At 36.2% G+C, this 16,435-nt stretch overlaps 2 protein-coding genes across 10 annotated transcripts in view; one reads left to right on the forward strand and one right to left on the reverse strand.

Annotated features, from left to right (window-relative positions):
• LOC127831655 (peroxisome biogenesis factor 2-like) overlaps positions 1–16,435 on the reverse strand; it is a 35,799-nt gene that overhangs the window by 14,539 nt on the left and 4,825 nt on the right. The gene's annotated exons all lie outside the window — the stretch shown is intronic.
• Positions 6,481–16,435, forward strand: part of LOC127831651 (rootletin-like) — a 169,092-nt gene continuing 159,137 nt past the window's right edge. For 6 of the 8 annotated variants that reach the window (XM_052356662.1, XM_052356663.1, XM_052356665.1 and 3 more), the window contains exon 1: positions 6,481–7,893. In XM_052356662.1, coding sequence (XP_052212622.1) covers positions 7,000–7,893 — 894 coding nt within the window. In that variant the 5' untranslated portion in view covers positions 6,481–6,999. The remainder of the gene's footprint in view (positions 7,894–16,435) is intronic. The other 2 variants (XM_052356669.1, XM_052356668.1) reach the window with 1 other exon arrangement.

Consider the following 16,435-nt stretch of genomic DNA (forward strand, 5'->3'; position numbering starts at 1 on the left):
TAAGTATTTTCACGCATTTGTAGTCCCTTAGAAAATTACATTTAACCCTTTGCATGCTGGGAAATTTGTCGTCTGCTAAAATGTTGTCTGCTAAATATCTAAAATTAGCATTTTCTTTGATTTTTTCAAAGAATACTATCAGAATAGCAAACAGTTTGGATCCTGATGAGACGCCACGTTCTGTGGCGTCTCATCTAGATCCAAACTGTTTGCAAAGGCCTTCAAAATTCGGTTCCAGCGCTTAAAGGGTTAATAAAATACCTTTCTTTCTGAATTCATTTTTTAAATGCTTCGTTTCCAACCAATAGTTACTGATGAGCAGCAAACAGCATAAAACCTGAACAGACTGCGAGTTACTCGCAGGCTGTTCTGGTTTTATACTGGTTGCAAAAGCCATTTTCACTCTGCTTATCATGGAGGAAAGGGTTAAAGACTATGAGAAAACAATTACTGACTTGTTTCATACAATATGCTGACAAGATAGGTTAAAGTTTGATACAGACAAAGAATAATAACAAAAGCCTTTAAATATGTAAGTGTCAGTTTAATTATAGTTTCAGAATATATCGTGCCAACAAAGGTGGGCTATTCTTTCTTTTGTTTCATACTAAACAATTGAATGACTATAACATTTCTGTACAAATGCATTTCAATTCAGACTTGGGGCAGATTTCAATACAATTGTAGATATTAAATTACAATATAGTATTTAAAAGTTTATTGTGTTTATTCATGAAAATTTTATACATTATTTGAGATATTGGATTAAAGGAGTATATAATGGCATACAACTAAAAGTGAATACAATAATTTCTTAAACATGAATCAATAAAGTTTTTGTTTACTTAATTAGTTATTTCAATAGATATGATTATTGTAATCAATACTCAGAGAATCTGATTTCAAGTAGAATTTATTCATTACATTCTAGATATACGTGTTTTTCCTTAAGTTATATCAGGCATCTTAAAACAAAGTTTAGAACTTTTAAGCCGTCAATTTGAACAATTTGAGGCATTAACAAAATTGCAGAATAAAATATTTTTCTGGATTAAACCATATATTAATATATAGGATTTTTCTCAGCACGAGCCGAAACTGCTGTTACAACAAACAACACTGATTAGAAAACTATTTGTGGCATTAACATACACCAGATTTGACTCTTGCTATTAACTAATAAGCCCAAGATGGCCGACAATCAGGGGAGACCACCAACGGAGAGGGAGACAACTCCTCAGATAATTGTCACCGAACACTCTGAAGATGCGCCTCAAAGAGGAACCATTCAAGAAAAGGTCAGTATGGAATTTGAATACTGTAATATCATTATCGTTCATGGCACATTAATTTCTGCTGATTTTGTCAAAAAATGACTAAAACAAAATCCTCTTTTTTGTGTTCAAAATTAGAAATCCACACATTTTTGAGTCTTGGAAAGAGTCAGGAACAGGTCAGTGTGGAACTCTGTTAAACCTTGCTCTAGAAAAAAAGTACGTACATAAAGTGACGTCCCAGATAAGCCTGTGTAGTCCTCAGAGGCTAATTAAGTATGATTTTTACAATTTCCGATTTTATGGAATATTTTGTTTCACAGAAGTCTCTTCTTCGTGAAAAACCAGTTTAGGCAAAAGTGTTGTCCCTGATTAGCCTGTGCAGACTGCACATGCTAATCTGGGATGAAACTTTATGCCCATGCATTTAACCTCATTTTCCAATTGGAACGCTAGAAACATAATAGAGCCTATCATAGTCTTGACCAATACCTTGTTATATTAATTATACTAATTATTTAACAGTTCTGCTTCATGACACATATGATGAAACTCAAATTTCTGTAGGTAAACTCTTGCGTGTTTTGAACATGCAATTTATAATATAGATATGATATTAAATGATTTCTATATAAAGTTTTGATGTACAGGTTAGGGCACAAGGTAATTATGCATTAATGCATACAAAAGGCAAATTCAGTTATTCTGTATTTAAATTCTTCTGTATAAAAGTGAATTCAGAATAATTATACAACCTATAATGTCTGAGCAATGAGTTTAGCTTAATGAGATAATTATAGTTATTATTCGATTATTTCAGCAAACAGGGAACACTATTATGGCCATTATGTCATCCTTACTTCATTAACATATGGGCCCCTTAAACTATTATTTTAGCTAAATGTGAGCATTATAATAACCTATGGCCCCTCACACCCTTATTTCAACAGAATGAGATCACTTTACTAACCTATGGCCCCTCAAACCCTTATTTCAGCTGAATGAGAGCCTGGACCCCTTACAGGATGTGTCATGTGACCAGGAACAGTTTGCAGACGCCACTGAGCTCACCTTGAACCTTAACAAGGGAGCGATCCCAAAACATGGCAAGGTAGAGTAGCTCTGAGAATTTAAACTAGTACACGACAACACAAACACAAATTGTTTTCGTTTCTCATTTGTTCAAGGTTATGGGGGGGGGGGGGTCTTATAAATTTGAATTAATCTTTTTTGGATTAATCTTTTTTATTAAAAGTATTGCATGCAACACTAAAATCTCTGACCTTTCAACACAAAACCCCTATAGATAAAAAAATGTTCATTACGTTCATATTGCACTTAATCTGTACACCTCCAACGTCCATTGAGCACAACAATATATACGGAATATTACGCTAGTCAATTGTTCCAAGAGTTTGTATCACTCGAGTGGCTTGTGTGATGACGTATCACACGAGAGGCGGAGCCTCGAGTGTGATGCGAAATAGCACAAGCCACAAGAGTGATACAAACTCTTGGAACAATTGACTAGCGTAATATTTCTTTTATTATATACAACAACTAACGAAAACAGCTAACAAATGTATTTTTTACTTTAACAAAACTGACAAAACAATTACGCCATAGTTTATTTAAGACGCGTATGAATACAGTTTATGTAAATTAACGTGTAAACATTCGAACCGGGAAAACACAGGTTTCCGACACGCTTACCTTAATGCCATCGTTATCCAATTTTTATAACAATTAAGTTGACAACTTTAATCCGATGTTTATAACAAAAACGTTTAAACCATATGCACTTCCACTTCTATCTTCCATGTCTTTATCGAAACTTAGTTTAAAACACACTATTTTATTGTATTCCTATCGAAATATACATTTATGCATGTTAAAAACACACTCCAAAATACGTTTTTAACACATAGTTTTCTGTTAAAAAACACCACGTCCGACATGCCCTTACAGAGTTTAGATAAAACTATTGTGTTTTGTCACAAAAATGACGTCACATGATGTACTACGTAATATATTTCGTAATATAAAATATTTCTATTTTCGGTGCGTGTAATGTGACGTCATTAAATGGGTCGAAGTAGTCCGGCTAGTATGGTAATACGGAATTGGAAACAGCGAGTAGCGTAATACGGGATTTTTTATTTCAACGAGTGATACAACCTGTATTTTGTAAAAAGCATTAAACAGGTATATAATAAAAAGATTTATTTTTTACTTACAGCAGACGATTTCCCTCTTGTGAAAATCATACCTTATGTAGTTGTTGAGATACTACAATATTATGGTTGTTCTGCTCATTTTTATAATAGTGACCTTAAATTTGACCTCTGGCCAGAACCGCATGATTCCCACATAGCCCATTATGAGTATACAAAGTCCTTTCAGAACATCTTCAGTATTTTGTGAGAAATTTCAAGTATAAATTTGAGTATTTAAATTTTGCAGACAGACAGACAAACATACAAAAAAACGATTTCTGAAATACCAGGTTTCCTGACTTTATTTTGTGTTCTATCCATTGTTATATTATTCAGCGAAAACATAATGGAGAGACCCCCAACAACAGCAGACGTAGCAGTGGCAGCAGTAATAGCAGCAGGAGCAGCAGCCTTGAGGAAGTGATTGCTGTAAGTGACTCCACGGCCCGTAATTGCTTTAAGTGAATCCAGGGCCCATATTCACAAACAAACTTAAGTCAAGAATTTATTCTGACTCTACTTTGAGTTTTCCTCAATTTTTTAGACGAGTTTAACCATCCATCATGCCCAATTTGGTGTTCACAAAAGTTTGTTTTTTTCTTTGAGTGTTGAGTCCAGCTCAACCCTGAGTTCGAGGAGACACATGTGCATATTCTTATAGCTGAGGTTGAGATTGTTAGCGGAGAGACGTTCTCAATACTCGGCTTGGTAAGATACTCAACCAACTTCTGAGTTGAGCAAAGAAGTTGAGAATGTTCATGATAATGGACCCGAGGCCATTTATTCAAATGAAATTTTCAACTCAGGAACATTTAAGTTTCAATCATAATTTTGGAGGTCTTGACAGTATAAGATACAAATTCAGAGGATATATCAGAATTAAAATGAAGCATATTTTGACAATTTGTTTGATGTCAGTACCAACAAATCACCAATTTTCGAAGTAATGTGAAAACTTTTAGGTAAATTTACCAAAACTTATGCTAGTATTAATGTATACCCAGTGTTTTGTCAATGTGCCTTACATACCTCAATTTTCTTATCGGTTTCCTTAGCAACAGCCCCTGCCCAGACATATGCAATTCACTTACCTGCACCATCTGCCACCTTAATTAAGGCACGCCCGAGTGTTTACCCATGTGATTTACATTGCTGTTTATGGAGAACTCTGTTATTGACTCAATCGTTTTCCTGTACCATGTATGGGAAATCTCAACAATTTACTCAATCTAATAATCTTATGCTTCTTCTAGTAGGCCAAATATTAATGGTGAATGTTTTCTGGTTTGAAAGTATGCTTTACACATTCAATTTTAAAGGCCTTTGCAAACAGTTTGGATCCAGATGAGACGCCACAAAACTGTTTGCTATTCTGATAGTATTCTTTGAAAACAATCGAAGAAAATGCTTATTTTAGAACTTCAGCAGACGACAATTTAGCAGACGACAAATTTCCCAGCATGCAAAGGTTTAAAAATGTGTGTGTTCATTATGAGGAAATAAATTAGACTCATTACGAGAATAATTATTAGTCATTGAAAAAATCGTTAAATAAAAATGAAACGACTAAAAGCGATATTTTCATGCATAATAAAGGAAACTTTTAAAGCTTCATTTAATGACTTTTTCTTTCTAAGAAAAACAAGAGCACTAAATGTTACCCATGTTTTCACTTGAAGCTTGAAAGAGGCAAAATGACTGGATGACAAATCTTACACAGACAGTAGAAAGAATTGAATAGCTATTATAAAGAATTTTGTTTACAAAGTATAGTTATCAATTTTTTCTTATAATATCACCCTAGCAATACTTTTTGGAATTCATATAATTATGACCTGTGTCAAGCAAAATAGGGTCTAATGCCACATGCGGCCATTATAGCTCTACTAGACTACACAATAGCGCAGTCCGGTGAGAAGCTTCCCTGTCATCTATAAAGTCACCCAAGGTTTTTGTGGTCTCAGTCAATTTTAATGTGATAATGTGAAAAAACAGTTTATAAGTCTTAAATTAGCAAAATAATGCACCATTAATTAAACAAAAAATATGTATGAAATTACATTATCATATTCCCTGAGAACAGAAATAAGTAACAATCAATCATAAAATCAGACTGAAACTATTGAAAATCACATTAAGACCACCTAAGATATCAGTTGCTTTAGTTTTTACAATGGTTAAGTAAGCAATTATTCACCACCTTAAAATGAGAATACCCATCAATACCATGAAAACAAACATTAAATCTTCTGGGAAGATAAGCAAACATGATTAAATTTTCCAGTCTGCAAAAGCTTGCAGCGACACAGGCATGTAAACCCTAGAGTTAATTGCAATGAACTGAAAGTAGCATGTAACCTCAGAGTTTATTGCAATTACCTGAAAGCACATGTAGCAAGTAACCCCAGAGTTTATTGCAATTACCTGAAAGTTTTGTAACCCCAGAGTTAATGCCAATTACTTGAAAGTAGCATGTAACCCCAGAGTTACTTGCAATGCCCTGAAAGTAGCGTGCAACCCCAGAGTAAATTGCAATTACCAGAAAGTAGCATGTTACCCCAGCGTTAATTGCATTTACCTAACAGAGGCTTGTAACCCCAGAGTTAATTACAATTACCTTGATAAATGTACATAGTGATCAATAAATGATCCATTCAGCTTTAACCTCAGACTTAATTGCAATTACCCCAATACGTGAACATTGCTCAATACGTGTACATTGTGATCAATACATGGGCTATTGAGCTGTAAATAAAGCTTTGATCACAGCGGAAAACAAGGGCTGGTGCCTATTCTTTCCCAATGTAGTCAGACAGCTTTATCAACATGTCCTGAAAAATTGGCAAGGCTCTATAATTATTTCTTAACTGCAATTGCTCTTGTTCGCACTAAACTGGCATCCTGCCATGTAACATTATTTTTTATTTACTGATAACAGTTTTGCAATAATATTAGAGCCTTTTATTTAAAGAACTATGCAGACAGGCTGGGTTTGCTTTATTAATGGATACATAGAGATACGATACTGGGATACTTGACACTGATTCATTGTGGACTCAAATTGGCTATCTCTGGAGATGATCACAGGGTAGAACATATACTCAAAGTGGGCATCCAGTCAAAGTTGATTGAGTTATTTGACTAGCTGACTAAGCATGAAAATATTGATAAAGTTATCTGTCGATGAGTTTATTGAATTTATTGCAAGCTCTTTTGCTCCTATTGATAAATAATTAAGATGATTTTGAAAGCAGTATATAGTGGAACATGTAGGTGAACTGTCAGAGTTTTATATTGATGCGGGTATCGGAGTGTATATTTGCCATTTAAACATCTGAGATTGACATTTAAAGCTTGAGAATATCTATTTACTGTGAAAGAGAAAGTGGAAAGACTTAACTGCAAGGGTATAAAGTAGAACTATATAGTGGCTGTCTGGTGGATTGATGATAGAATACTAGAGTAAACATTCAATACAAAAAGGTTGCGCAATAACTTAAACAGATATAATGGAAGAAGGAAGTGACAAAGGTGAACAAAGACTAGAGGATCAAGGTCAGGAAAAAGAAGTGGAGAATGCAACTGATGATGACATTCCAGAACAAATAGAGTATGAAGATTCTATAGAACTATCCATGTCAGAGAAACAGGATTCAGAAAATACAGAAGTAGTTGAAGACAGCATAGAAGACCAAACTAAAGTTTATGATGAAGGTGAAGGATATAACTTTGCTGAAGCTCAAGATGCAGGTCCAAGTGAAGCTCAAGATGTAGGTCAAAGTCAATATGATGGTCAAAGTCAATATGAAGGTCAGGGTCAACAAGACGACCCCATTATGAGTGATGACGATGACAGTGACAGACTGGAGCAAATCCAGAGCGAGGTTGAACGAACCAAGAGGAATATCCAGGATGTGATAAGTGATACTGAAATATCGGAGATACCTGAGCAGAGCAATGCCTCAGACCGTGGAAACTTTGAAGCGGGGGATGAGGAACAGGAAGAAACACTGCTATACACACATCACGATGAGGAAAGCAATGGACGACTAGGTAGCATAAGTGACGATAATGAGTTTAACATCTCCCTAGACCAATACCAGGACTTTCCCATTACGTCGAGAAGCCAGTCCCGCGAGCAAACATTACAGTCTGCGCTTGACAATTCCGTCATCGGCAACATATTCGAGTCAACCCCAAGGTCCCAGAACGGTAGGCCAGACAACCCCACCCCGCCTAAATACAGTCGTTATGACGATCTGCAATCCAAGTACACCCGGCCACGACACTACAGACCCAAACCAGACAATGTGACCTTGACCTATTTACCATCCAGGGGCGTGCGCAGTTACATCCCTTTTCTTAAGTCGTCTCCCCTGGAGGAGTTTTACACCGGAAAACATGTAAGCATACTGATTGTTACAGCTCACAGGCCTTTTTTCTGACCATTTTTGAAAAAATGCAATTTCAGGATTGGGCACTTTTCACATAATTCATGTGCTTAGTTTATTTAAAGTGTCAAAGATTAGTATGTTCAGTTCACACAGGCTAAACAGGCTAAACTTTCCACTTTTATGGTATTTTTCATTTAAATGAAGTCTTTTAAGCGAAATCCAGTTCAGTCTGAAAGTATTTTCCCATGTTAGCATGTGAGGACTGCACAGGCACGATCTGCACAATCTAAGGGGACATTTATGCACATGCATTAAGACCTTTTTTTCCTATACAAGGCTCAAATACAAACAATAATTTCCTCTGTTAAAAGCCAAATGAAACAAATTTCAGCCTTAGGATGAATGCTGAGATCTATCAGAAAACCAATAAGATCAATATTGTCAATATGTCTACGAATAATGCCATGTGCAGCTGTGGATAAAGTGCAAATATCAGGCACATTTCTGTCCTGATGTTTAAAAATGCAAGTAAGGTAAAAATATGTCCTATTTAATAAAACAGTCATGGTTATTAAGAGTAACCCTTTCCGCATAAGAAGCAAAGTGAAAATGGCTTTTGCAATCAGCATAAAACCAGAACAGCCTGTGAATAACTCGCTGTCTGTTCGGGTTGTATGCTGTTTGCTTCTCATTAGTATCTGTGGGTTGAAAATGAGGCCTTTAAAACTTGAATATACTAAGAAAACTCTTAAATTAAATTTAACTTTCTAAGTGACTTCAAATGCATCAAAATACGTAGCTAAGGGGTAAAAGGTGCCATTAAGAGCTCATTCCTGTTTTATAATTTATTAATGTATCAATTGTTTGGTTGAGGATTTAAATAATTTCTTACACCTGGTAATGAACTTAATGTCCAATAAATAGTTATAAAGTATGTGACAAATGTCCTTGCACTGAATACTTACTTATGACCTAGTATTAACAGTATTAGTACTGTGTAACCTGGAATTAACCCCCACTTCCATAGTGTTCAGATGTGTCACGTCTCAACTTACCTGTGTACTTATGTCAGTTGCAAGTTCGCACATTTTATTGCACATACATGTAAACAAACTGTTGCTATTGTTTGATTTTCATAAAATAAGACAGCTATCTTGTAAAAAGATGATTTATAACAATTTAATAAAACGTACTTGTTTAGAAATGAGTCGTGCTCTGTGAAATGGGGGTTTAATGCATGTGTGTAAAGTGTTGTCCCAGATAAGCCTGTGAATTCTGCACAGGCTAATCATAGAAGACACTTTCCGCTTTTATGACATTTTTCGTTTAAAGAGTCTCTTCTTAGTAAAAATCCAGTTTAGGGGAAAAGTGTTGTCCCTGATGAGCCAGTGAAGACTTCACAGGCTAATCTGGGACGACACTTTACACACATGCAATAAATCCTCTATTCACAGAGCACCGCCAAAATAATTTCATTCTTCTGATTCCAGAAGTGCACTAATGCAATCTTACACAGATGACAATTATTTAGTATAAATGTAACAGGTATATGTACAATGCCACCACATGTTATTCAGGTACATTATGAAGGTCGAAAAAACAGTACAACATCCTATTACTTTCAAACAGCCCTCAATGAGCCCCTTTCTAGATATTGGGAGCACACATGAAGCATCAAACACTCGTAGCTATAAGAATTGTAAAACATTAAAAATCCTTGGACTTTCAACCTTGGACAAACTGAAATGTGCTGCAATTTTTTTTGCCTACAGCAGATTAATTATTTGTAAATAAGAACTGAATTAGTTTTACCGTAATTAACAAGCAGATAATTTTGAATGCCGGACAAAAACCCTCCTGGACAAAAACTCTCCCGCCAGTTTTATAGAGGCCGGACAAAAACCCTCCCATGAAAAAACGGGGCCGGACAAAAACCCTCCCATGAAAAAACGGGGGCGGACAAAAACCCTCCGATGAAAAAACAGGGGCGGACAAAAGCCCTCCCGTGAAATCTGAGCCACGAATTCAAGGACCAAAGATAAATTAAATAAGTAATTCAGAAAATTTAGTTACATGCAAATGCATTGTTAATAGTTAACAGAATTTCACTTTCATTTTCGCAAGGTTTTTAGAAAGTCCCAGTGGAGAACGTTTTTTGCATGAATGCGCGTATGACGCGATTAAACGTTGCTCTGTATTGTATTGCATTCAATCTAAATTTAAATTCGCTTATAAATATCCTTATTTTATGTTTTAATTGATGATGTTATTATATTAGATTATCGGATATATATGCATATTAGAAAAGCGGTATGTATACAGTTAATCGATACACATTTTCATATTTCAATTTCACACCCCTGAAATCACAACACACACAATGGGTAAATTTTTCGGATTCATGAACACTGTGTCAAACAATTATATGTGTCAGTGTTTAATTGCTTTCACAGGAGGGCTTTTGTCCGCCCCGTTTTTTCATGGGAGGGTTTTTGTCAGCCCCCGTTTTTTCATGGGAGGGTTTTTGTCCGCCCAGTATGAAAATGATGGGTGGGTTTTTATCCGGGAGGGGTTTTGTCTGTATTCCGATAATTTTCAGTCTATTGATTAAAGTAATTATGGGTTTTACTTTCATCTGAGAACAAAAGCAAATGGTTGCACAATCCAATCAATTTACAGCAAACATTTGTAAAAACAACCAACAGGCGGTACCATGGATTTCTGTCAGCATTTTAAACATGCTTTAAAACTGTATTCACTAGAACTTTACCATAACACCCCTTTATACCTTTGCCCTAAAACTGTGGCAATACACATTTGGAACTCAACTAATTCATATGTACAAACAACTTTTACTGTGATGTCAACCCTTTTCAAATAAATATTTTCAGATTAACAAATATTGTACATAACTTTTATTGGAATCACAATACATAATCTCATTGAGTGGGTCACTTAATTTGTATCTCATACAAATACGTACAAAAACACTGTCAACTGAGATTAGAATAATAACTACTAGCAATTAAAGAGCACATCATGTACTGAATGTAATATGTCATGAAACTGACATTTTTACAACATTTTGACTTGTTTCCATTTTTTGTGTTTATTTAGGTGACATTCATCAATTATGAAAAAACTAATACATCCTTTTTGGTAAAAACTAGAGCTTTGTCACAGACGTGACGAATACCCCCACATGCCGCATTGACACAGAATATTTTGCATGTTGTTTTCACAAAAAACAGCCGACAACATGCTCAATGTTTAAAACGCACTAAGTGACCCAATGATCTAGTTTTTGACCCGGCATGGCCCATGTTTGAACTTGACCTACACATCATCTAGAAACAACTTCTGACCAAGTATGGTGAAGATTGGATGAAAACTACTTGAATTAGAGAGCGGACATCATGCTGAATGTTAAATAACGCACTAAGTGACCCCGTGACTTAGTTTTTGGCTCAGCATGTCCCATATTCAAACTTGGCGTAGAGATCATAAAACTTCTGACCTGAAGATTGGTAAAGATATTGGATGAAAACTACTTGAATTAGAAAGCAGACAACATGCTGAATGTTTAAAACGCACTAAATGACCCAATGACCTAATTTTTGATCCGGCATAACCCATATTCAATCTTGATCTAGACATCATCTAGATACAACTTCTGACCAAGTTTGGTGAATCGGAGTTAAAACTACTTGAATAAGAGAGCGGACACCATGCTCAATGTTTAAAATGCACTAAGTGACCTCGTGACCTAGTTTTTGACCTGCCATGACCCATGTTCGAACTTGGCCTAGACATCATCTAGATACAACTTCTGACCAAGTTTGATGAAGCTCGGATGAAAACTACTTAAATTATAGAGCGGACACCATGCTCAATGTTTAAAACGCACTAAGTGACCCCCGTGACCTAGTTTTTGACCTGTCATGACCCATGTTCAAACTTGGCCTAGACATCATCTAGATACAACTTCTGACCAAGTTTGGTGAAGCTCGGATGAAAACTACTTTAATTAGAGAGCAGACACCATGCTGAATGTTTAAAACGCACTAATTGACCCCGTGACCTAGTTTTTGATCTGCCATGACCCATGTTTGAACTTGGCCTAGACATCATTTAGATACAACTTCTGACCAAGTTTGGTGAAGCTCGGATGAAAACTACTTTAATTAGAGAGCGGACACCATGCTCAATGTTTAAAACGCACTAAGTGACCCCGTGACCTAGTTTTTTACCCAGCATGACCTATATTCAAACTTGACCTAGACATCATCTAGATACAACATCTGACCAAGTTTGGTGAAGATCGGATGAAAACAACTTGAATTAGAGAGCGGACACTTAATACGGACCGAAAGACAGACCAACAGACCGACCGACAGACAAGCTCACTCCTATATACCCCCCTAAACTTTGTTTGTGGGGGTATAATAATGTTTTTACCAAATTTTCCAAATTGACATGAGCAAACAGATGTCATCTTTTGAATGTGAAAAGTTAGAGTGTAACTGACATTTTGTACAATTTTCTGGAAAAGCAACATTAAAATAATAACCATTATTCAGTATTCCAATTTTTTGATAAGTATTATAATAAAATCTTTAATACAAAACAAAACTCCAAATTGAGATGCCTTTAAAAACAAGAAACCATCGGAGACGGGTGAGGCGCCCCAAAGGTTTTTTTTGTCACAATATTGCACTATATATTCAGATAAAAGGAAACGTATTGAGGGCACAGTAGTTGGGGGGACAAGAATTTTTTTATACAAAAATTCAAAGGGCCATAACTTTGTGAAAAATCATCCAACCAGAACCTGCTGATAATATGCACATCTCCTCTTGGTAGTGAAGCTTCCCATAAAGTTTCACTGAATTCCGGTCATTAGTTGCTGAGAAATAGCCTTGACAAGAATTGCACTATATGTACAGTTAATGGAAAATTTCAAAAATTTCAAAGGGCCATAACTCTGTGAAAAATCATCCGACCAGAACCCGCTGATAAGATGCACATCTCCTCTTGGTAGTGAAGCTTCCCATATAGTTTTATTGAATTCTGGTCATTAGTTGCTGAGAAATAGCCCAGACAAAAATTGTGCACGGACAGACAGACAGAAAGACAGACACACACACGGACAGACGAAGCGGCGACTATATGCTCCCCCCAAAATAAATTTTGGGGGAGCATTAAAAATATGAAGAAGAAAGGAGCAGTAATCATAATTTCAACCCTGAAATATTTTGAATGCAAAAATAGTGTTAGTGCTCTTTATGCACTTCGAAAAATATGTACTAAAAAATTTCCAAAATGTCAGTTTCACCATGCACTTATTACAATCAGTAGACAACATGTATACTGATACAAGGGTTCTGCTGATGATTGCATCGTAACACAAATAATTCCCATATGCATTGTAGTCTATTGAACAACTTTTTCCCAATCAATTCTTTCAATACACTACCAAGGTGGACTCCTGTGTTTCATTATGCGAGCGCAATGACAAACAACATTGAAAACTCCATAATCACTGCACAACAATGGATCTTTTATTAAATTGATCAAAGGCCTAATGAACATGCACAGCTTTTACGTTTTCTTTCAAATTAGCAGCAGCTCTCTGGAGATGATTGGAACTTGATTAAAATTCAACTTTCTTTTGTGGCATTGAATTTGAAATGTCAAGTCTGCCAATATGTATGCACTAATCTATATCTTGATCAAATGAATCTAACATTTGCATGATAGCTTTTGATAACATGCAAATGACTGAAACACAAAAAAGTGGCAATTTAATGTTGATCTGAAATTCAATATAACATTATCAACAAGGATAGTATGCATTTACTTCTTGAGAAAAAATTTGACTTCCCATGGTATTCAATAACAAGGGCTGTTTGTAAAACACACATGCCCCCAAAATGGGCTTTCAGTTGTAGTGGCAGCCATTGTGTGAATACTTTAGGGTATGATTGGCAATTTGAAGAAGAATTGCTCACATGACTCATGGAGTTCCTTGTGTCCCAATGAACTTTCCTGATCCGAACCCTAAGCATTTGTGAGTTATTATCCGGAAATAATTTCACTGTTTGAAGTCACTGTGACCTTTACATTTGACCTAGATTACTGAAAATCAATAGGGATCATCTGTCAGTCATGACCAATGTCCCTATGAACTGTCTTGATCCCAGGCTTAAGCGTTCTTGAGTAATAATCCGGAAACCATTTTTCGATTCACTGTGACCTTGAACTTTGGCCTAGTGACCTGAAAATCATTAGGGGTCATCTGTCGGTCATGACCAATGCCCCTATGAACTTTCCTAATACCAGGCCTAAGCGTTCATGAGTTACCATCCGGAAACCATTTTACTGCTTCAGGTCACTGTGACCTTGAACTTTGATCTAGAGTCCTGAAAATCATTAGGGGTCATCTGTCAGTCATGACCAATGTCCTTATGAACTTTCCTGATCCCAGGCTTAACCTTTCTTGAGTTATCATCCAGAAATCATTTTCCTGTTTCGAGTCACTGTGACCTTTAGTGCTGCAACAATACGCCAAAAAACGTATTGCAATATATTGTCAGTTCAAAAACCCGTATTGCAATATATTGCAATATATTGCTAACTTGTACCAGAATTATAATTCACCAGCTAATCACCAAAACCAACTTAATTACATGAACATAACTTTTGTATTGTATGTTTAGGTTCTAGTTATATCCTATTGGCAATTCTAGCCTTTTTACAAAATGCTTTATTAACACAATTAACTTGTTGTTTGGCTTTACAAAGCATTTTGTTATGCAAGATTAGTATTGTCATTTTGTCCATTGTATATTCCCATAAAACATGCTGTGGCAGTGCAATTGTGTACTGTATAGTGTATACAATAAATCTCTGGGACATTAACATTAATTGATTATAAATATGCTGCAAGTACAATATTACCAAGTCATTATTTTATTCAAACTGGTAAAGCATATTTATTGCTCAGTTTACAGTTCAACTATTCTTGCTGACTCCCATGTACCAACGCTTCACCGTAAACTAGACTTTTTAGAATGCTATTTTTACGTAACAATTTAGTTTACTAAACACCAATTTGTTTTGCTTAAATTGATATCATTATTTCAGATGACTTTTCTGGACGAAATGTGAATGAATGTTTGTAGAATTTTCATACCGGTATGATGAAAATCTTATCGCAATACAATATGCAGATTGCGTATTGCGATATATACCAATATACCGGTATATTGTTGCAGCACTAGTGACCTTGAACTTTGACTTAGTGACCTGAAAGTCAATAGGGGTCATCTGCCAGTCATGACCAATGTCCCTATGAACTTTCCTGATCCCAGGTCTTAAGCGTTCTTGAGTTATCATCGGAAAACCATTTTACTGCTTCAGGTCACTGTGACCTTGAACTTTCACCTAGAGTCCTGAAAATCAATAGGGGTCATCTGTCGGTCATGACCAATGGGACCCATGAACTTTCCTGATCCTAACCCTAAGCATTCGTGAGTTATCATCCAGAAACCATTTTACTGTTTCAAGTCACTGTGACCTTGACCTTTGACCTAGAGTACTGAAAATCAATCGGGGTCATCTGTCAGTCATGACCAATGTCCCCATGAATTTCCTGATCCCAGGCTGTAAGCTGGGTTCCCACTGCCGATCAGATCAACTCAATCAAGCCTGACCAAGTAGGGGTGTCAATTGTCCCAAATTTGAAATCCGGAAAATTAATCCGTAGGATAAAGGGTAGAGAGGGCCCAACCCCCCGAGCCCTAGCTTATTGTTCTTTTTTTATAGTCTTTCTAGGTGCATTTTCTGGTGAGTACAATGCGAAATATTATAAACCAAACCATCCGTAACACCGCAGGTGTATTTGTCATTCTAAACAAATGATATTAAGAACTTCGAAATTAAATTAAAATCGACAAACCAGTGTATCCGAAAACGGCTGTCCGAAAACATGTCGCGATACATCATTTCCAAATGAAATAAAATATGCATATCGTTTGACTGCAGAAAAAGAAAACCAGTCACCAGTAACATAGCAAATACGCAGTCAATATATAATTTGATTAACATATTGTTTTAAAATATGATATTGCAGTGCTTTACTTTGCCAGTTACTGCTCATGTCAGTGCAAGCCGCTTACCAATCAGAAATCAATAAATAAAATCGGTACCAAGCGCAAATGTCCGGAATGCCGACGATGCTATAACAATATTCGTTCTGAAATGATCCCGCACTAAAAGAATTTTGTCCCTACCCCCACCCGCCTTAAACAAACACATCGGATTTACATTCACCTCAAAATCAACCCTGGACGGCTCAAATCCGGATTTCCGGAATAATCCGGAAAATTGACACCCCTGCCAAGGGGTCGGGTACTGGTCTGGTTCGGTCGGCATGAGTGATCGGGGACGGACGGGTAGGTCGGCATTGGTAGGGCTTCCTACCCGATATTTTTTTACATGTCAAAAAATATCGAGTAGCAGTCGAGTATGAAATGGATCGAGAAGCGCT

Source organism: Dreissena polymorpha, chromosome 5 (genome assembly GCF_020536995.1).
Source record: "Dreissena polymorpha isolate Duluth1 chromosome 5, UMN_Dpol_1.0, whole genome shotgun sequence".
Taxonomy (NCBI): domain Eukaryota; kingdom Metazoa; phylum Mollusca; class Bivalvia; order Myida; family Dreissenidae; genus Dreissena; species Dreissena polymorpha.